Below are 21436 nucleotides of genomic sequence, written 5' to 3' on the forward strand. Positions count from 1 at the left end.
TTACTGATTTTTTCCCCTCTGACATTCTGGATCATCAGAAGAAAGAGGTCTGCTCTTTTTCAAGCTTCATCCAAATGTATCTGCTTTTGTTTGCTTATTACTACCACTAAATAAACAGTACAATCCTTTAAGCTTAAAATGTCTGTTTCGCTTCAACCGATCGCACAAGATTATATGTGAGTCCACACTTATACAGCCGAAACTTTGCAAACCAATGGTACGCACAGTGTGTAATGTGCATACAACTGCCGGCGCCAATGGCCATGTGAGTAGTACAGACCCAATGAGAAACTGTCACCGTCTATGGTTGCTGTGAAAAAAGAAGAATGAAACATGTCTACTGCTGCCGGGATTTAATGTTGCTGGCGCTAGAATCTAGCGCCATAGCGCCAAATTTGCACCCCTGACATTAGCCCCCATGTGTCTGATGGCATCAACTCACAGGAATTGTACAGAAGTAATTTCTATCTGCACTATGGTTGTTCATTACTGTTAACATTTTATGTCCAAAGCAAAGCAAAACATTTTAATTAATCTCACAAATCTTGACTAATTTAACTATCATACTAAATTCAGCTTCTTATACAATTTTACCCTATCCCTAAGCCCCCCAAATTACCAATCTTTGTCAGTTTTTTCTATTTGAAAAAGAAAAAACATATTGCTTAAATTTTTTAATCAAGAAAACGTGAATACAATAGGCCTATTCTCACGTGCTCAAGGTTTTAATGCAAACCAGCAACAGGAGACTTCAAACTGGGTTCTAATTCGATGCATCAATTCACCAATATGTAATTGACGCTCTGGAAATTTAAGGACCAGTAATCGATGCATCGATTAATTGTTGCACCTCTACTGGCAATATGCTCCATGTACTGTACTGTGAAATGCTTTTGTTCTTAGCTGATGGATTTGATAGAATGGAATGTAATGAATCTGTGAACTTTTCAAAGAAATGAAAAATTGGTTGCTGGAGAACAAAGCACTGCAAACCAGGCTGAAGCAACTAATGGTATTGTGCTGTTTCCATCTCTGCTCATGAAACCAGTATGTACAAGTCAAGTCTTATCATGTTCCACTTTAAAAATTGGGCTGCCGCCAGTTCTATGCAGTCTAAAACCCAATTTGTGATCAAATGGTTAAAAAAGTATGTCAATGTTTCATTTGAATTTGAGCATCCAAGTCATCTGCCCAAAATCTAAATTGGATCGACAGAGTACCAATTCACATTGGTTTGATTTTTGTCCTGCAACTGAAGATAATAAAGGAGTACAGATGTAAATGTAAAACAAAACTGTAAAAGTGAATGCAAGATCTCCTTAAATCATGACATTTTCAATTTGAAATGTTTAGTTTTTATGTTTTTTAGGAATTTATTACAGTTTAACCAGCCTTACTGTACAGCATTTCAAAGAGGCATCCCTGTGTACTGTACAGTTGAATGGCTTTTGCTGAATGATTCAATCTGTAAATTAATTTTAAAATGAATTAACCTAGTATATATAAGAATACTGTAATAGCATCAAGTAATTATGTGCTGGAGCAAATTCAATTAAAATACTCAACATCCACTTGTAAAATTAGACTACTATTAATTGTTTCATAAAGAGATTTCCTTGAGCAATATGTTTAATTTAGTAATGGAGAGCTGGCAGTGGGGCAGTTGATTATGTTAACCGGCTCTGATGAATCTCCTAGCATGCCTTTGAGAAACACAGTGACAAACAGCTGTTTGCAGACAGCATTGCAAAGAATGAGGCATGTGTGCTACAGTAGAAATGTAAATGGATGAAAAAAAAACACATGCAGTCAGTAACAAAATGTGTACTGTGTGTATTTTTTGTCAGTATACAGACTGCACTGTAAGGTATTTGACCTCTTACAATTACATGTCAGAAATGTCCTAGGATGAAAATTTGACAAATGGTAATTATATAATACAGCATTCATATTCCATTTCTTTTTCCTGAGAGATATTTTTTAGTTTTTGTCTAGTATAGACATCATTTTCATTATGGCAAATAAATAGCATTGGGCTAAACATATTTCAGACAACAGAGGAGACAACCCTTTTTTGTATGTACAGTTATGGCCAAAAGTTTTGCATCTCCTAGAATTTTAGGATTACGACCTTCATTAAAAATAAAAACAAAAAAAACCAAAAAAAAAACCTTATATGTACATAAATTAGATCTTTTATTTAACATCATGTAAGCAAATAAACTACAAAATGATATTGCAAATGTCTATCGGAAGCCATAATAGTAGTACAGTGTCAGCATTTCATTAAGTATAAACTACAAAGTGGTATCTAATGCAATATGTTAACGTTACTCAGCCGGTTTCATTTGACTTTATGAAGCAAAATGAGATCATTCTTTAAGGTGATGCAAAACTTTTGACCATAGCTATACAGTACAGTAGTGGAGCATGTCAAGTATGCAGTGCACAACAGAATCTGGACATGTTATACATGCGTTGTCTGGACTGCTGTATTCTGTGTACAGTACCACAGTATAGGGCAACAAGCTTCAGTAACCTTCATTTTGAAACTTACTTGTTTGTAGAAGTGCTAGTCTGAAAGCTGTATCATAGATGTCTGTGCAAGCAAAATGAACAAATAAAGAATGGGCTCTTCCTTCAGGTCCTTCTTTATTTAGTGAGGTGTATCCATCAGTAGTGAAGAACTGATGATAATCCCAGGAGGGGAGGAGATTCTTTTTGGATCTATCAAAATAGACATCATCCAATTGTGGTGAAACTTGTACAGTAAGTACATTCAGTAACCCAAATTCTGGCGTGTAATTAGGGCTGTGTGCAGTATCTTTGGGGTCACAACGATACAATACATACCTCAATACATGGGTTGCCATCAACTAGCTTAATAGCTTAAAGATATGCCAGTATGAAATATTCCCATTGTATACAACAGTATAATCCAGTTATGAGATCAGCATTGTTTTGATAATTGCATGTATTTCTTAATCATCCAAGCTGACGACGAGGTAAACAGACAGCCCTTGTTTTATCCCCTTTGCTTACTAAGGTGGGTGTACATTAGTTTGTATTACATGCTGGATTGAAGTTGCAGTCCTTCTGGGGTGTCATGTACATAGGCAGAGTTGCGTGTTTCTTTATTTTTTGAGCAGGGTAGAAAAAAAAATACCTTTACATTTCTTTATTGAGAGCGGCGTTTATTCAAGGGCGGCGTCTATTAAAAAGCTGATATTTGAGTAAGGCGGTAATTCGAGGGCAGCATTAATTCGAAGTAATACGGTACATATATTTTCATCAAATCTAATCACAAAAAGTAAACATTTCTCCAGTTGAACTTAAAACTACACATTTCTAATTATTTATGTCTGGTCACCCCACAAAAAGTTAATAAAACATTACAAATAGTACGGTCTTACCTTAAGATGTCTTGAAAGCAACCAGATTAGAAAAAAACAAATTCCAACGGGGAACAGAAGAATAACTATTTACAAGTCCAACGTAACAAAGTCTGTGCTCTCTCCAGAGTTTATTTTCTGTTTTTATTCAGAAATATTATGGCATCCACATTCTCCGGTTTCAAAGAAGCACCGTTTGTTCACAAGCATCCCTGCTTTGCTGAGCACACGCAAACATTCGGGCACGGGATACTCTGTCATGTGGGAAATGATAGCAAAGCCACAGTTACACACGTCCTCAGAAATGATATCTGACTAACAAACTAACAAAATGCCATCTATAAAGCCGCATGTCTGCACATGTAGGAATGTGCTTCTTTTTAGTATTTGTATGCTTGTTTATTTTACAATAGTAGCATTAATTAAACAGTTGTTTGTCGTGTCAAAATGTTATCTGCCTTTTTTCTATAAGGCTGATGGAAAGGCATGGGGTATCAATGGGTGCAGATCATATTAGAAAAAACTTTGGCTGGCAGTTTGTGGATGCGCTAAATGAACCAGTTGTGTCAGAAATTGTGAATGCTTTGCAAGAGTCGAGGTTCCAATCTTTGATTTTAGACAAAAGCATAGACATAGCAAGAGGCAGCTGCTGCTTTTCGTAAAATATATCGGTCAGAAGTAACTTTACATTTAACTTGTACTTCCTGTCATACAGATTTATGAATTGTAAAAATATACTGTATTAAAAAATTAACAGTGTGGCAGCAGCAACTCGCTAGTAAATTCAGCAATCTTACGCACAGAAGGATTGTTGTAATGTAGCTCCTGACAAATCAGGTTTCCTTACTAAGAAATGTATATTTACATACATTCTTGTATTTCAGTTTAGACCATACTTTTAATGTGAATGTGTGAAAACTGAAACGCTAATAATAGCTTATAAATAATTATGGTTGGCCTTTGTGGGGCTATTATGTGGTGAAGTTATATCATCATAGTTCCATATAACAACCTTTTTTCTTAGTGTGGTATAATATTAAATCCAACTATGTAATAATATGTCCAACTAAAACAGATACACACATCCCAGACAGGATCCCTGCTGCACTGAAACCTAATATTAAAGCTGGTCCACATCACTTGTCAGTGTTGGGTAACTGGATGGTGAAACTGTTCTAAAAATATTTATAGATGGGAGTGTGTGTGTGTGTGTGTGTCTAAAATAAGAAATGTAAGCAAAGTGCTACAATATGGTGGGACTTGAGAAGATCTAATTACAGTCCAACTGATCATTAAATAAAATACACATTTTGTAAATTTTATCCAGTGACAGTAACAAATATGGGGAGCTCACACTACATGTTGACTACCCATGCAGGTACAGTAAATTTGTTTTGTAAAGTAAGCCAACAGTGCATCTTTACTGTAGTACTAAAGTTTTCACAGGAGGAAAAGCGTGACAACGAAACACATTCTATGCACTGTACTTACGGATTGTTATAACGCAGGCCTAGTCTACTGTATATTCATTGTGTGAAGAGTGCATAGAGGACAGGGAGGAGGTCTGGAGGTTAGCAGCAGACATATGTCTGCTTTATGTGAAAAATAAGTTTCCTAACACGATTATACAGTTCAGGACCATTGGAGCTTGAGTGGAGCTAATTGCCTTTTGCACACAAAGGAAATAATTACTAGACTGAAGCTGGAACATTAAGCCATGTAATTAGACACATCACTATAGAATGGCGAAGTCCCCTGGCTTTAAAACACGCCCGCATCATTTCCTGAGTGTGAGGACAGGAAGTTGGGTGTGCTGGATAGGCTGTGAGCCTGTATGGGATATTGTTTACTTGTGGTGTTACTGTACACTTACACAAATACAGTACCACTGTGGACCTGCATCTGTAATCGCTTAATTATGTGTGGGTTTTTAATGTGCTTCTTCCCTCAGCTACTGTAGGTCTGTGTGTCCTTGATTCCTGTATTCTTGTAGAATGAAAATTGGGGGGTGGGGTTCAGTTCGCACAATTCTTTTACCACTTAAGTAATTCTTGGTCTTGTGTTACGCTCTTCACTGTACTTGAAATATACTAAATTAAGTAAAGTTTTTTGTCTAAAATTATTTCTCAATGGCTTCAATTGTTGAAATTACATTTGGAAAGACATTTATCAATGTTTGTAATTGAATCTCCTGAGGTTTTTTTTCTACTGTAAATGTAAAATTCTTGTGTGTTATGGATAGAGTAATGCCATTGTATTTAAAAATTTTGAATTAGCATTTTTGGAATTTTGCAAAAAAATTGCTGAAATAAATCATTGTAGACATCTATTTCTTGTAATACATTACCCTATGTTCTATGCATCATAAGGGAGAAACTTGGTGATAATTAACTGTGCCGAAAATTGGTTTATCACAACATTATTAAATGCGCTAATCAATTTGAATTGTAGGTAAGCATAAACTGAATTAATTCACATCATTTCTAATTCTAAACATTTTCTGAAATAATAGTTTTTTTGTTTACGTATTTTATTTGAAACTGCATTGAATCCTTGCAGTTAACTCAAAGATTCCAATATAAATTCCCCAAATGTGTGAAAAGAATGATTAATAAGGCATATTTTAGGCGAAACCTGGGAATGCTATTGTAAATTAACCATATCCTGGAGATGAATCCCTTTTTTTTAATTGTTTTTTTTCAGATACAAACCTTTGGTGTTGAAGCATCATGTAAAAAAATAGATGATCTCACGAATGGGGTTGTGATGGCTCAAGTTCTTCAAAAAATGTAAGTACTACATATGCTTTTTTGCTAGTTTAAATTCATAATTTAGATAATTAATAAGTACAATATGCTGTTTTACTTTCGTATTTGTTTCGTAGGTTCCACTGTTTTCTCCAGAATAGTCTGTTTAAAAGCAAAACATATCATAAGTAAAGCTGCCACGTCTGTATTTTTTTTTCAAACATGTCTTGCTCATTAAAATATTTAGCATATTTTTAGAGGAGACGATTGATCTATTCAGAGATACCAGGGTATTTAATAAGTAAGGGGTCTGAGTAAGGAAAAATTGACAATAAAATACCCACTCCATCATGTTGGAACCTCACGGCACTCCTAGGTCCCAGACTGAAGTTGTGTGTGTGTGTGTTTGTGTATGTATATATAATTAGTGCTGGGACGAACATGGAAATGTTTGGATATTCGTTCAAGATTTAGATATTCATTTGGATATTCGTTTTCAAAAGGTTATCAAAGTCATTATATGTAACACTGTATTAAAGTTGAAAAATATATCACAGAAGTAAGAAATGCCTTACTTTACCCGCGTAAATTAATTACAAAACAAAGAAAGCAATACAGTAGTTAAATCTTGTAGACAACGCATTTTTTGGCCATATACACATTTTCATAAAGTAATAACATTAGTTGTTAACTTGAATAAACGCTTCAAACAAAATAAACATGAAAAAGGGGGTGTTGTACAATGGAAAAAAAAAAAACAATTTTGCAAAACTAAGATTGCATCATGAAAGAAAATGAAAACATTGATTATTATACGAGTCATTTCTTTTGCAAGTACGACCTGTATCATACTGCAGACTGCAGAGTTCTACGAATCCTGTGGAAATTGATGAAAGTGGCATGGGAAAAACAGGTTGTACCAAGAGCATGGTGCCGAACAGGTGGAGCCTTTATACCTAAAGAAAAAGATTCTACAAGCATCAGTCAGTTTTCCCCTATTTTAGCAGTGGGGCAGCAGTGTGGAGTAGTGGTTAGGGCTCTGGACTCTTGACTGGAGGGTCATGGGTTCAATCCCAGGTGGGGGACACTGCTGTTGTACCCTTGAGCAAGGTGGCTGTGTGGTCCTTTGGTTAAAGATAAGGGCTTGTAACCAGAAGGTCCCTGGTTCAAATCCCACCTCAGTCACTGACTCATTGTGTGACCCTGAGCAAGTTACTTAACCTCCTTGTGCTCCGTCTTTCGGGTGAGACGTAATTGTAAGTGACTCTGCAGCTGATGCCTAGTTCACACACCCTAGTCTCTGTAAGTCGCCTTGGATAAATAAAAAAAAATAAAAAAAAAGGTACTTTACCTAGATTGCTCCAGTAAAAAACCCAGCTGTATAAATGGGTAATTGTATATAAAAATACATGGATGACATGGCAACCATGACTACAACAGTAGCCTGTACTAATCGGTTATTGGGCAAATTAATCAATAACTTTGAATGGGCACGAATGCAATCCAAGCCCACTAAATCAAGGAGCATCTCTATAAGTAAAGGTAAAGTAGTAGATAAAAGGTTCTACATAAATGGTGAGGCAATACCAACAGTGTCTGAGAAGCCAGTGAAAAGTCTTGGGCGGTGGTACGATGGGGATCTAAAGGACACAGTTCGTGTGGGAGAAGTTGTACAACAAGCAGTGGAAGGGTTGAAGAGCACAGACAGCAGCGCTTTACCAGGCAAACTAAAACTCTGGTGTTTTCAGTTTGGTCTACTGCCGAGGCTGCTGTGTCCACTGACTGTGTACGATTTTTCTTTGACAACAGTAGAGAAGCTAGAAGCTTTAATCGGTTCATACGTCAGGAAATGGTTGGGAGTTCCACGCTGCCTCAGCAAAATGGGACTATGGTAAAGGAATACTGTAGCTACCAGTCTCCGCTCTAACCGAGGAGTTTAAGTGCGCTAAGGTCTGACTGGAAATGACATTAGTAGAGTCACGCGACAAATGCATAAGGGAGGCAGCACCTGTCAAAGGCTGCCCTTCGAACTGGTGATATCATGGGGCAAGTTCAGCATGGAAGAGGGGGTCTTGGTCTCAGTTCAGCTCCTCCTACATGGCACAAGGCAGCCCCAGCTCAACGGAGGAAGCTGGTAGTCAACGAAGTGCAAAAGCAGGAGGAGAGGATAAGGTGCGTAAAGGCCATTTCCCAGGCCAAGCAGGGAGAATGGATGAGATGGGAGGGTTGGAACAAGGCAAGATCGGCTGGCAAGACCTATGGACAATGGAACAGAGCAGAATCACTTTCCTCATCAGGTCAACATATGATGTCCTACCATCACCACAGAACCTAAACCTCTGGGTAGGAGAGGATCATCACCTGCAACATTGAGTCACATTTTGACAGGATGTAAGGTGGGTCTTAGCTAAGGACGGTTTACTTGGTGCCATGACCAGGTGCTGTGATGTTTGGCCTTAGCATTGGAAGACATGTGTAACATGAACAATAAGTTGCCACCAGTTCCATCAAAACATTACGCACTAAAGACAACATTCCTCCACCCAGGAGAGCAACCGCCAAGAAAAGGTGTTAAAACCAAGCCTCACCCAGGACAACTGGAAGCTGCAAGAGACTGGAAAATGCTGGCAGATATTGGTCAACGTCTTATTTTTCCACTTGAGATTGCCACCACTAACCTTTGACCAGATATTGTCTTGTGGTCTGGATCAGTATGCCTTGTTCACCTGGTAGAGTTAACAGTATCATGGGAGGATGCTGTAGATGAGGCGTATGAGAGGTAGAAACTGCGGTATGCTCAACTAGCTGCTGAAGCAGAACAGTGAGGATGGAGAGTCCGGGTTTACCCAGTGGAGGTGGGTTGTCGAGGATTTGTGGCACATTCTACAACCCAGTTTCTCAGAGACGTCGGATTCAGTGGCCAAGAGTTGCGTCGCACAGTGAAGAACTTCAGCAGAGAGGAGCAGCAACTGGCTGTGGTTGAGACGGAAAGATTCTGATTGGGGATCTCAAGCACAATAGAAAGAAAGAAACGCTGATGTATGGGTAAGTAAGCTGGATTGAGTTGAGTGGGGGACGGAGGGGGGTGATGCTGGGACGCCAGTTGTTTTAATCTACCATTACAGCTTCGTACTTGGCTTCCTGTACTGCTGTTATTCCTGCTGAATCTTAGTAGAGGTACCTGAGAATACTGTGGCTATTGAGAAGCGATTGCTTAACATGCTGTCGTAGTCAGAAATCTGAAAAACAAATTCCACATAATTACCTCTATTTGAGGAACTGGTGCCTTCATCGTGCCCTCTGAATGCCAGTTTTTGCTTGCCAAGGTAAACGGCAGAATCAATCAAGTGGTTAAGAACCTCACAATTTGCTGTTGAAAAGTTAAAAATGTATTGCTATCGTTTCAGTTTTATAAATATGTATTGTGTAAACCAATGTCTGTTCAGATGTTTATTTATTTACATTTTCTTTTGTTTTGTAAAATAAATGTTCATATGTATATAATATGCTTCGTTTGTTCAGATGTTTATATAACGTACTCATTAAAAAAAAACTAATTACATCCGACTGTTTCTCCTTTCGTCATACTATTTACAGTATTTTGAATACAGCCGTCAGAAATACTGCTGCAGGGCTTCTAGGTATGAGTATATCTCCGGTCCTTCTAGTGTTAACATGTTTACTGTTTATTTCACAGAGATCCTGCATACTTTGATGAAAACTGGATAAACAGGATCAAAACAGAGGTTGGAGATAATTGGAGATTAAAGGTGGAGTACCAGGCTTTTTCTTTAAATTGGGAAACATAATGCATGTAACAGTATAGTATTCAAGGACACTTCTTAAAAATACATTTTAAAAGGCTAAATTGTTGCAGGAGTTGTTGTGTGTTATGCAGTGGGCCTCCTTTTTTTTTTTTTTTTTTTTTTTTTTTTTGTTGGTTAAATGCAGTTATTTACAGTACAGCTGAAATTGAAACCACTGCTGACTAATTACATAGATTACCATATTTATTGTGGCGTTTCTCCCATATTATTATATTGGCTGAATTCTGGAAAAATATATAGTACTTATCTTTCAAGAAAAGGTGATAAATTCGCCATGGATTAATACAAAAAGTTGAGTCGTTTCTGTGAATGGTCTTCCACTAACTGGCGCATAGAATATCATTGTATATCAAATTGTTTGCCTACCAACACATTATCTTCAAGATACGTTGTTCAAACAGCAAGCTTCAACTGAACTTTTTTTTATTTTTTAATATCACTCACTTTTTTATAGTTTGCCCTCAAACCATTTGTGCTTCTTTATCGCATATGAACGTCCTTCTGTCAAAGAAGATGATTTGTCAATTGGCTAGTACTAACAATCAAACAAGCAATTTGTTGCAAAGAGTTCTGATTTATCTCTGCAAACAGTACAAATCTGAGTTCTGATTAGAGCTGAGCTTTTTTCCAATGTAATCATAATGATTTGGCACATGTGTTGATGAACACTGTTAGGGCTGTTATTTTTTACATGTGTGCTTTCAGCAGTCTGTTAATGTGTTTCTCTGATATGCAATCAATTAGAAACATGTATCCTTACCTGACTTTTCTGTGTGTGGCTCAACTGGAGCTCTGGTGAGTTAGAAAGGCTGCCCGTTAGTTACAATAGTTTCATCTTCTCCAAGCCTCCTAGCCTAAACACCTTTCAATACTGAATTATGGGGACCCTCTGTATGTGCGTGCACTTTGATTTTTTTAAATTGTTCTCCACCAATTAATAGGAGAAAACTGATTAATTATGATAATTCATGGTAATTTTTTTATGTCATCATTGTTATTCAGAGTTATGTATCATGATGCAAGGTCAAACCTGTCCTGTACCTCGGGACCACCTAATGGTTTTAAATGAGGAATAAATATATGACCACATGTGGTCATGTATACTGTACCTCTGGAGGATTCTGTACAAGGTTAGCCTAATTAACCAGAGCGTGTACAAGTTTCTGGTACTTCTTGCCTGTAAAAATAAATAAATACATAAGTAAATAAAGCTTCGTGAAAACTTAAAAATATTGAAAAATAAAACATAATAAAAAATAAATAATTCAACAATTAATGTGAAGCATTGTGAGTATTTTGCAATATTACAGTATTTCTTTGCACTTTGATGTGCGTCTTGTAGAGTGTATGATTTGCATTCTGATGTTGCTATTGGAGTGTAGCCTGGGGAATGGCTGCAGTGGGACTGGACTGTTTACAGAACTCTACTGTAACTCTAGAAGGAATGTGGTGTTTTATTAGTATTCCACAGAGCACTCTACAGAGAGCTTGAATGCTGGCCTTATTGACCAGCCAAAGGGGACGGATTCCTTTCAAGTTTTATAAAGTGTCACCAATCTGTCTTTTATATTCTGCTAGATCCTAAGACTCAGTATTACCATCTAGGCAGGAAGTTTGAGTATTACTGCAGTAAAATATCCTGTTATACATCAAAAGCATGATTTTTTTTCTGTTTGTATGTAACTAATGTTAGTTTTCTATCTTTGTTACTTTAATACAAAAGTGTACTGTATTACATAGATTGCATTATATTTTTAAGTTCATCACTATTTACAAAAAAGTACTGTAAATGGTGAGTTTGCTGTATACTATATTTGTTTTAAACTGGATTTCCTGTCTTTAGAAATTTAAAATGAGTGGTCTTGGATCTTGTAGCCACTGTACTGGAAAAATGAATAAAATAAAAGTTTGATATACACAAAACCGTCTTTGAAAAACCATTCTTTACATAAGTCACAGGTTAAAGCTTTGTGAAGAGATCCTCCACTGTTCTACTGTATGGTGGTATCCTTATACATGGGTGCTCTTCTCTTGCAGATCAGCAACTTGAAGAAAATTTTAAAAGGCATTCTTGACTACAATCATGAGGTAAGAAAAAAATAAATAAAGAGTGAAATTGTCCCTATTAGAGTATTCAGTCAGGCATCTAAAAGGTACATTTTATAGTGATGAATTTGTGGTTGAAAAATGTGTCATCATTCCCTGTTGAAAAGCCATTGTATTGTTGACAAATGGCTTCTATTTATTTCCACAGAAGTAGTAGAATATGGATGATTTAAAACGAGGGAGGTGGAGCAAACGTCTACCAGTTTTATCAGTAACTTCACAGCACTACACTATATGAGGCATTCCGTATATGTTCTGAGTGATATGATTTAAAAATGTCAGTGTACTGTACTGTATGCTGTGGCTTTGCAGAAGGCAGCAATCAATTTTCTCCATTGTTCTTCAGAGGGCCATCTCTGCGCCAAATGAATAGTCTTCTGGAGGGCTATTGTAAACACACTGCAGTGTTGACAGCTAATCTGTTCATTTGGTATGAAGATAGTCTTGTTTTTTTGTTTTTTTTAAAGATTTTGGGGCAGCAGATTAATGACTTCATACTCCCGGACGTTAACCTGGTAGGAGAGCACTCTGATGCTGCTGAGCTCGGAAGAATGCTGCAGCTCATTTTGGGCTGTGCTGTTAACTGCGAGCAGAAACAAGGTGGGGAATTGTGATTGATTTTGGTGCCAGATTTTGTTTTCTATTTTGAGACTGGGTCAATTTAAGGTGGTGAAATGGACTACTTTCCAAAGATAATTCAACCAAACTTCTTTCAAATGAGACACAAGGCTGTATTCAGAAAGCAACACTTGAGTGTTGGTTCACAGTTAAGTGGGCCAAGTTAATGGTTTCTGTGAAAACATTAACACTCAACATTTGTTTATAAATATAGCTGCTACATGTACTTTAAACCCAGAGCTGAAAGGGTTATCTTATAGTTAGGGTTCTGCGTTTCCGGTTTTTTTTTAATATATATATATATTTATGTCTTGTACAGCGCTCTGAAACCACTTCCGGTCTGTTGCGCTCTATAATTTTTTTAAAAATAAAATAAAAAATAAATATCCCGAATTTTACCGAAATATTTCAGGATTTGTTTTTTAACTGGACGTCGGTTTTTACTGATTTATACCCGATTTTGTCTATTATTCAATATTATCTCAGTATTATTTTCTAGGAAATACACAATAGTTTGATTAAAATGCTGTTTTATAAGCAGCCCTGCACTGTATCCTAGGATACAGCAGATATTTAGACGCCAGAGGATCAAATAACATTCAACTGTGGTTCTCTGTCACTTCACAAACACACTATCACCTGATTATGTTGGGCAATCAAAGTCTGATTATTGTGGCAGTTGCTGGGCGTAGTAACTACTAGCTTGATTGAAAACTAAATTGAAATATTTACACGAAAATACAATATTTTTTAGTGGATGAGGAATGGGGAGAAAACGTAAATCAGTTTATGAATATTCAAAAGAAAATGAATTATACAAAAAGCAAAAATAACAGAAGTGGGTCAGATGAGGCAGAGGATGCATAGCGCTGCAAATACTGCTGCGTTGAGGTACATGTTTGCACTGACAATAAAAGAACATAGTGAAAAATAAGCGACACATTAAACTAAAACAAGAAAGAGAACAGAGACAAGCAATCCAGTTGTGCGGCTTTTACACATGTTTTAATAAAAAGAGAGCTCAGAATGACTGTGTTAATGAGTTTGTTAGAGCGCTGTGCTTTGCTGGACTGCCGCAGTTTATTGCAGAGGTATGTATCGGTGACTTTGTGCGACAGTACTGTCTGTCCATCAGCTAAAACACTGCCTAACGCCGACAATCTAATCGTAAATATTTGACAAAAAATGGTGATGCTTTTGGTAAACTTACATGGAACGCATTGATGGAAATGTCCAGTGTGATTTTTGACGTGTCTTCCGATGGCTTGTACCACAATTTTATTTTATTTTTATGATTTCAAGGCAAATAAACCTGGCTTGTTTTGTGCTGATGTCATGTTCATACCTTCTGTAGATACTGTTTCCGTCAGCACAGCGATTTGCCCAAACGTTTGCAAAGTACCAGTTAACTTGGGAAAATGTGGCTTCAACTCACACAGATTGTGCTTTATCAGACAGGGACATTAAACCTAATGAGAAACCAGAACTGCTACACATCATATTCCACATGTAAAGTGTGTATGCTGAGTTTTTTTCCCCCCAATTTTTACCGATGTTTCAATTAAAACAATTTTTTCACTGATTTTTATCCTTATTTTAATATATGTAAAATAAACTCTGAAAAATTCCCAGAAAAATGTTTTAAAGATAAAAAACAAAAACAAGGAACACTACTTATAGTGTACAGTAGTTAGCATGTTTATAGCAGACTGGTATTCATTTCAGATTGATAGCTGTTTAAGATTGCGGCAGGGAAGAAACATGCCATTGTAAATAGTTGCATAAATGTAGGTTTGGCAGGGATGGGGTTAAATCTGTCCCTGCCAACAATCACAGATGTGGCCATTACCTAATTAGGCAATTGACTGCTAATTGGGGATTGGACACCTACATAAAGGGTGAGAAAAACCCTTTGTTTGCAGGAGTTTAGGGTGAGTTTCTGAACTGTGTTTTCTGTACTGGTCAGTGAAGGCGAATGCCCAGCCTGACAGCAGTGTTTGTGTTTGTTTTGTTTAAACTGTTTATATTGGTTCCTGTGCCTTTTTGATTCTTTTGTATTTTGTTTGTTAATAAAAGTGTGCATTTAACTGTAGCTTTTGTCTCTGGGTTTCCTTACTGACGGGTAACAAGCCTTGGCCTCCACGCTACCCTTTCACAAAGATCCTTTTGCTTGTATGTCTTTGCGAAACAAAACTTTCAAAGTGTGTGTACTGTGGTATTCTTTTCACATGTCAAACTTGTTCTTCCTTGTATTTCGTAGAGTATATCCAGACAATTATGATGATGGAGGAGTCTGTTCAACATGTTGTCATGACAGCAATTCAAGAGGTAAACACAAACTAACACTACAGTTTAAAAATAAAAATGTGATTGGCAAATGAGCACTGCAAAATAGGCATGTACATTCAATTTGTATTGATCTTTAAGTTTATTGGCAAAGAAACCCCAAAAACAACACACACAGTAGTTTTTTCAGGTTGCGTTTTGCATATCGTTAGGAGGATATAAACTATTTGCAGTAGTTTAACAAACTGATAAGATGATATTGTTTGAATGAGGACAACTCATGATAAAGACGTACTGTAAACGGTGTATATACTACAGTATTGAAAAAAATGTAAGGAGCAAACATTAAATATGACAAATAAATAAATACAAAATTAACAGTCAAAAACAGTTGTTCAGGCATTCATGAGAGACCTTTTACGTGTCCTTTAATAAACGGCTGTTGTGATGCATTTTGCACCGGCTTACCCCCCCCCCCCCTTAAAAGCAGGTACCCCCAGTTTTAGACTTCAGATTTCCACATTGTTTGTTGATATTCGTTTGGGAGTCATAGCGTATAAAGATTCCAGGTGGCGGCAGATGAAGATTTTTGCTGAAGTCCACACTGCCAGAGCTGTTCAGAGGCTGGAATCTGGGGATACACAAAGACATGTAGCTTGTGAATTTGTTGTGACTCCTGTTGAATTTTGATTTCATTGCGCGTCACTGATACAGTGAACATAATCAAATTAATGTATCTTAATTTCAGTGTGTAAAAAGTGCCCCCTTGACACTCAAATTTGATTCTAGTTGTAAACTGTGTTTTAGAAAAATTCAAGTTTGAAATGTTGCTCCTTTCATTTTTTGGAGTAGTGCATATAGAGATGCTTGACCTAAATTAGTAAGGTAGTGTGGTCTTTTTAGGGTTGAGAAACCCCAACAAATATGTGTTGCATCACATGAGTTGTACATGTTTGAACAAGTGCCTTATATTGTGATGTACATCTTCTTTACTTTGAGTAATCCTGACTTCTGCATTTCAGCTGATGAGCAAAGAAACTCCAGTGGCGGCAGGGAATTACGCTTATGTTGACCTTGATAAACAGGTATTTCTTTTCACTAACACTGATTAAAAAAAAATATATATATATATATATATATATATATATATATATATATATATATATATATAGATATATATATATATATAGATATATATAGATATATATAGATATATATAGATATATATAGATATATATATATATATATATATATATATAGATATATATAGAAGCAAATAGTGGTAACCAAAATGGGTGTAAAAAGAAAATTGAAGTGAATTGTTCTAATAATGATGGAGCAACTTCAAGAGCCACTTTTTGTATTCATTTTTTCATATAATGAAGACTAGGCTTTTCTTATAATCCTGTTGTGTAGGTGAGTTTTGATGCCAGGCTACTGTTCTAAGTAGCAGCAGATATTCCAGTAATCCAAAAACAATGCAACATATAACACTTTTTTTGTAAAACCACAGGACTTGAGCTAACATCACAACTTCTGTGTTTTTTTTAGTAGACAGCTCACCAAACACTAACTTCTTAATGCTTTAAATTCAGATAAAAACATTCTCATTGATTTAATCATTGATACTGATTCCAGGGCAACTGTTTTTTTGTTTTTTGTTTTATTGAAATTATTATTGACTCAAAACATTTTTATAAAGCCAAGTTATAGGGCAGGGCAGGGCAGGCTGTGGAAAGAGGCAGAAGTCACAGAGTGTTTCTGAGCATTTACAATGTTTAAAATATATCTAGGTAACCACTTATTCAGTTGTGATGCAGTATGGTAATGATATTCTTTACATTCTTTTTTTTTTTTTTTAAAGCTCTTTACAGCCATGCCATGGCAAGGTATATACAGTACATGTTACTGACATACTATATTTCGGTATAGTCACAGTTTGTATTATAACACTTAAACATTCAGCTCACAATAAATGATAAAGGGCACAATATCTTTTTAAATACAATACAGATTTTCTCATCACTGTTCTAAAGTGGTTAACTCAATTCTAAAAATGACATTCTCGTATTTATAACTTTGGTGAATTTGCTTTCTTTTTAGCTTAAGAAAACCGTAGAGGAATTGAATGACGCATTGGCAACAAAAGAAGAAATCGCACAAAGGTGTCATGAGCTGGATATGCAGGTGAGTCTGAACTCATATCATATGAATGAAAATCAGTTATTGTATGTTAACAGTGGTGGCTGAGTTGCTATTGTTTAAGTGAGCTGTGTTTAACAAACCATGAGTGGCTTTATGGATGAAATATTCATTATGAGTCCTGCATTTTACAGTTCTTTTTTTCATTTCTGTTACTGAACCACAAATTCACATGTATTTATTTTCTAAGACTTTTGTCTATATTCTGAATGGTAATTGTTTCCATTTTTCCTTTGCTTCTTAATATGTGCAATTGCCATATTATTATTGGGTTCCCACACATCGGGCAAACTTTATTAAATGCAATATTTTAAAACTTTTTAAAGGAAATGGTCAATATAAGCCAAAAATAATAATACATGAGTACTGTTTCTTGGGCAAACTTAAAAGATTGTTAATACTTTTCCTTACTTCTTACTGTCATCACCATGACTGATCCCCTTTTCTTACGGTGAAGATCTTTTGGTTTAATTTGGAATGTGTAGATATTTCAGAGACAATGCTACAGAGTACAGAGTTGCTGCTTCATCAGTGGTATGAAATCACTCCCTGTGCTGTATGGCAATTTTAATCCAATGGTCTTGCTCCAATCAGGTCGTTTAACCAAACACAGGCAGTTATTACACATTTTTCTTGCATTGAAAAATGGTATGTCCTGAATGAAACCAAGAAAAAGGGGGCCAGTGACAAGGCTGCTAATGCATAAAAAACATTGGTTAGCACTCCTTTTAAGGCAAACGAGAATGCCATTTAATATCTGAAGTAGTCTGCAATGATTTGAAAACCACATTTGTCATGTAAAGGTAATGCATTTGTATATTATTGTTCTTTGCCCGGTGCTGTGGAAACCCTTCTTTTCTAGTAATCTGATCTCTTTCTGTTATATACCCGTATTTTGTTTCCCTACCTTTTCTTTTAACTACTTCTCCACTTTGCCTTGCTTTGAAGGCATACCTTGTTCAAGAGGAGCGAGGTAGACTGAGATTAGAGTGTATTGAACTAGACGAAAGGGTAATTCTGCTTTTTCTTTTCTTTTCGTTTTTGGCTCCCATGGCACTGGAATTGTAGTCTGCTTTAACAGCATCCCTGGGAAATCCTCTAACACTGTGTGCGCATTAGTCTGTCACAATGAGTTTTGTTTGGCCACTATGCTAAAACTAATACTGTACCACCTTTTTTTTAACCTAGTAATGCAGAACCAAAAGCCTTTTGGTACTATGGGACCTAAGTCATTATTTCTTCTTATTGCCATACTCATGCTTCCAAATAAAATTCTATATGAAGAAGTTGAGCCACTTGATACACTCTGAATTGCATTAGAGATACACCTGTTATTGTGCATATTACACTTTTAATAGCTTGAGAGAGATTCCTCTCACGTTGTGGAAAAAAGTTAACGTTCCAATACTGGCAAATATTTAAGCAGCCGTGGGCCTGTGGGGCAGTCATTTACAATATACAGTGCAATACAATAGAACATGTATAATGTGCTTTTTATGAACCCAGCAGCCACCATTACAATTAAAAATACACATTGAACATATCAATGTGCAGTACTTAAGTAAGACTTAAACTGTAAATGTGTGCTGCAGTTACTGATAAGGAGGGAGAGACTAGGAGACTGCAGTATTTCATAGTTCAGAATGACCAGTGACTAAGTAAGTAGAGGCAGTGATAAGGTTATTACTTGTGGAGTAGTGTAGTGTACGAGCTGGGCAATGAAAAACATGATCGTTTGAAAAGATACTTACTGTAGGTGCAGTGCCCATAATACAAGAAAAAAAAACAAGAACAAGACCTTAAACTAAGTTTGTTTGGAAATGTATTTAACAAGCCTTCCTTTGAGGGGAGCTGTATGAGTTTGAAAATCTTTCACCATTAATCAAAAGTTTTCAGCAGCCATTAGTTGGCAAACGGGGAACAGCTGAAGTCATGACAGAGGAAAAAGAAACTCTGTAAGAACTGAAACAGAAACTTGCCAGACTACTGTGCACAGACTCCTCCCAGTATTGGAAAGTGAGTAAGTATAGGCTAGGTAAACAGCAGCCCCAGATGCAATGTGATTTGGCGTTTAATAGGTTCTCATATATTTTTAATGCTGGATTGGTTGCATAAAATGCAAATAACATAATGCAGTTTTAAGTTTTTGGATGTGTTAGTTATTGCTGAACAATTTGTGTGCATTCTGAAGATTTATTAAGACCAGTTTAGTCAGGTATAAGTTGTATTTGGCCTAAGAAGCCTTATATAGAATGACGCTTAAGAAACGGGCAAGGACTACCTGGTCTTATGCCATGAAGAAAGCTCAGAGGAAGAAGTTGGGAAGTGAAGAAGAGACCTCTGCAAGAAGGATACCTGACCTGCTAGCTGTGAGTGCTGGAATGAGGTATATGTTCCTGGATGCTCAGGCATTAGCTCATCACCAACAGCCTGCCGAGCAGAAGTACCAAGAAGACAGACGCCAGCAGACAGTGGGCAGTATGGCCGAACATAGGTTGCCCATCCAAGCCATGGAGGGATTGGCTGCAGTCTCTTTACCTACACCACTTCAGACTGTGGAGGAATGCTTGCCGGTGTCCTGGACAAAGCCAAGACAGCCACGTTTAGAGGAGCAAACATGGCAATACTGTCCAACTAAATATTCAGACAGTAAGGTACAGTAGGAATACAGATATAGATATGGGGAGGAGAGGGATTACAAATCTGAGAGAGTAGACATTAAAAAACCCCAAAGCAAATCAGTCCTGAGATCATTTCTGCGTTCAAAGACGACAAAAAAAAGTTTCTATTAGCAGGACACTGAACACTGAACACTGTTAGCCAGAATGTTTTTCTACTTGAATGAGGGCCAAGTTCCATTAACATTTACTGGGGAAAAAAAACATTTTAGAAAAATACAAAATTAGTAAACAAGGGTGTGGAGGTATATTTTATGTTGATGTCTTAATCGTTGAAAATAAAAAGTTAATGGTTAATGGAACTGGGCAATCAGTTTATTGTAGGTTTACCTCAGGACAGTATTTCAGTTAAGATCTTTTGTTTTTTGTAGTTTTCTGTAAAATTAGGGAATTAAAATTTAACTTGACTGATTTCAGATTTGTTTGTTAAATTTTGGTTTGATTAATATATGTATTGTCTTCCCTCCGCTATGTGTTGACCTTTCCTAAATAATGCAGCTGCAACACCAGAAGAGTAACATTTTGTATTCAGAGGTGTTGGGGAAACTGTGCACTTCAGATCAAACCTTTCAGACTTTATTGTTATTCTGTCTCTCAAAGCATCTAAATTGTTCACTGGTAATATTGAAGGGTAAAATGATGAGAATATAAAAAGAGATGATCTACTAGATTATAAAAATAGAGGTCAAAAGAGTCCCATTAGTAATGACTTACTCTAAACTTTTGCCTAATATTTCTAAGCTAGTTTGGAAATACTTGCGGATTCTACGTAATTAAGAAAAATTGAAAAAAAGCTATTTCTTAAGGCCCCGGTTGTAGCATTCAAAAGAGAAGCCAATTTAGGTGATATTCTAGTTCACAGTAAACATAAAAAAATAATTGACAGAATAGGTTCTACAAATACTTGCACTAGTCAAGGACATGACATAAATGATGTAAAGTTTGTAGTATTAGAACAGCTAAAATTAGACAATGTGACATATAGAAGAATAAAAGAAAGTAAATGGATAAATAGACTGAACACGATAATGCCAACGGAACTCAACAGAAAAGAATGAACTAATTAACTCCAATAAATATATAACATTTAAATAAATAAACAAAATTCATTCAAAAGTTGTGCATGCTGATCTGCTGGGGAGGCCAAATCAAGCTGTCATGCCGTCAAAAACCTATAAATACCTCCAATGTTTTGATTCAAACACATGCTCCCTTGGGAAAGATATGTACAACATACTGAAAGCTGGCTCTTTGAGCTATATATATATATATATATATATATATATAGCTCAAAGAGCCAGCTTTCAGTATGTTGTACATATCTTTATATATATTTGTATATATAGCGTGCGATGGGGAAGGCAGCAGCAGGGCTGGTAGGTGATGTAATCACACACAAAGACTCTCCTTGCAGAGGAGCCGGCTCTTGTACAGCTGTATCGGTGCTATGCTTTAGTGTGAGAGGTCCCGGGTTCGTGCCCGCCCTCCGCCTGTGTGTGGATTTCCTCGCCCTGTGTGATGCACCTGCCTGCGTTAACCTATTTCACTACAATAAATATATATATATATATATATATATA

The 21436-nt window shown here is 36.4% G+C and overlaps 1 protein-coding gene across 7 annotated transcripts in view; it reads left to right on the forward strand.

The window, feature by feature from the left end:
• LOC117421161 (protein Hook homolog 3) overlaps positions 1 to 21436 on the forward strand; it is a 63922-nt gene that overhangs the window by 14483 nt on the left and 28003 nt on the right. For 4 of the 7 annotated variants that reach the window (XM_059023587.1, XM_059023593.1, XM_059023578.1 and 1 more), the window contains exons 2-9: positions 6096 to 6181; positions 9837 to 9909; positions 12004 to 12054; positions 12540 to 12672; positions 14951 to 15018; positions 15999 to 16061; positions 17080 to 17163; positions 18127 to 18189. In XM_059023587.1, coding sequence (XP_058879570.1) covers positions 6096 to 6181; positions 9837 to 9909; positions 12004 to 12054; positions 12540 to 12672; positions 14951 to 15018; positions 15999 to 16061; positions 17080 to 17163; positions 18127 to 18189 — 621 coding nt within the window. The remainder of the gene's footprint in view (positions 1 to 6095; positions 6182 to 9836; positions 9910 to 12003; positions 12055 to 12539; positions 12673 to 14950; positions 15019 to 15998; positions 16062 to 17079; positions 17164 to 18126; positions 18190 to 21436) is intronic. The other 3 variants (XM_059023576.1, XM_059023584.1, XM_059023612.1) reach the window with 1 other exon arrangement.

This window comes from Acipenser ruthenus, chromosome 1 (assembly GCF_902713425.1).
Source record: "Acipenser ruthenus chromosome 1, fAciRut3.2 maternal haplotype, whole genome shotgun sequence".
Taxonomy (NCBI): Eukaryota; Metazoa; Chordata; class Actinopteri; order Acipenseriformes; family Acipenseridae; genus Acipenser; species Acipenser ruthenus.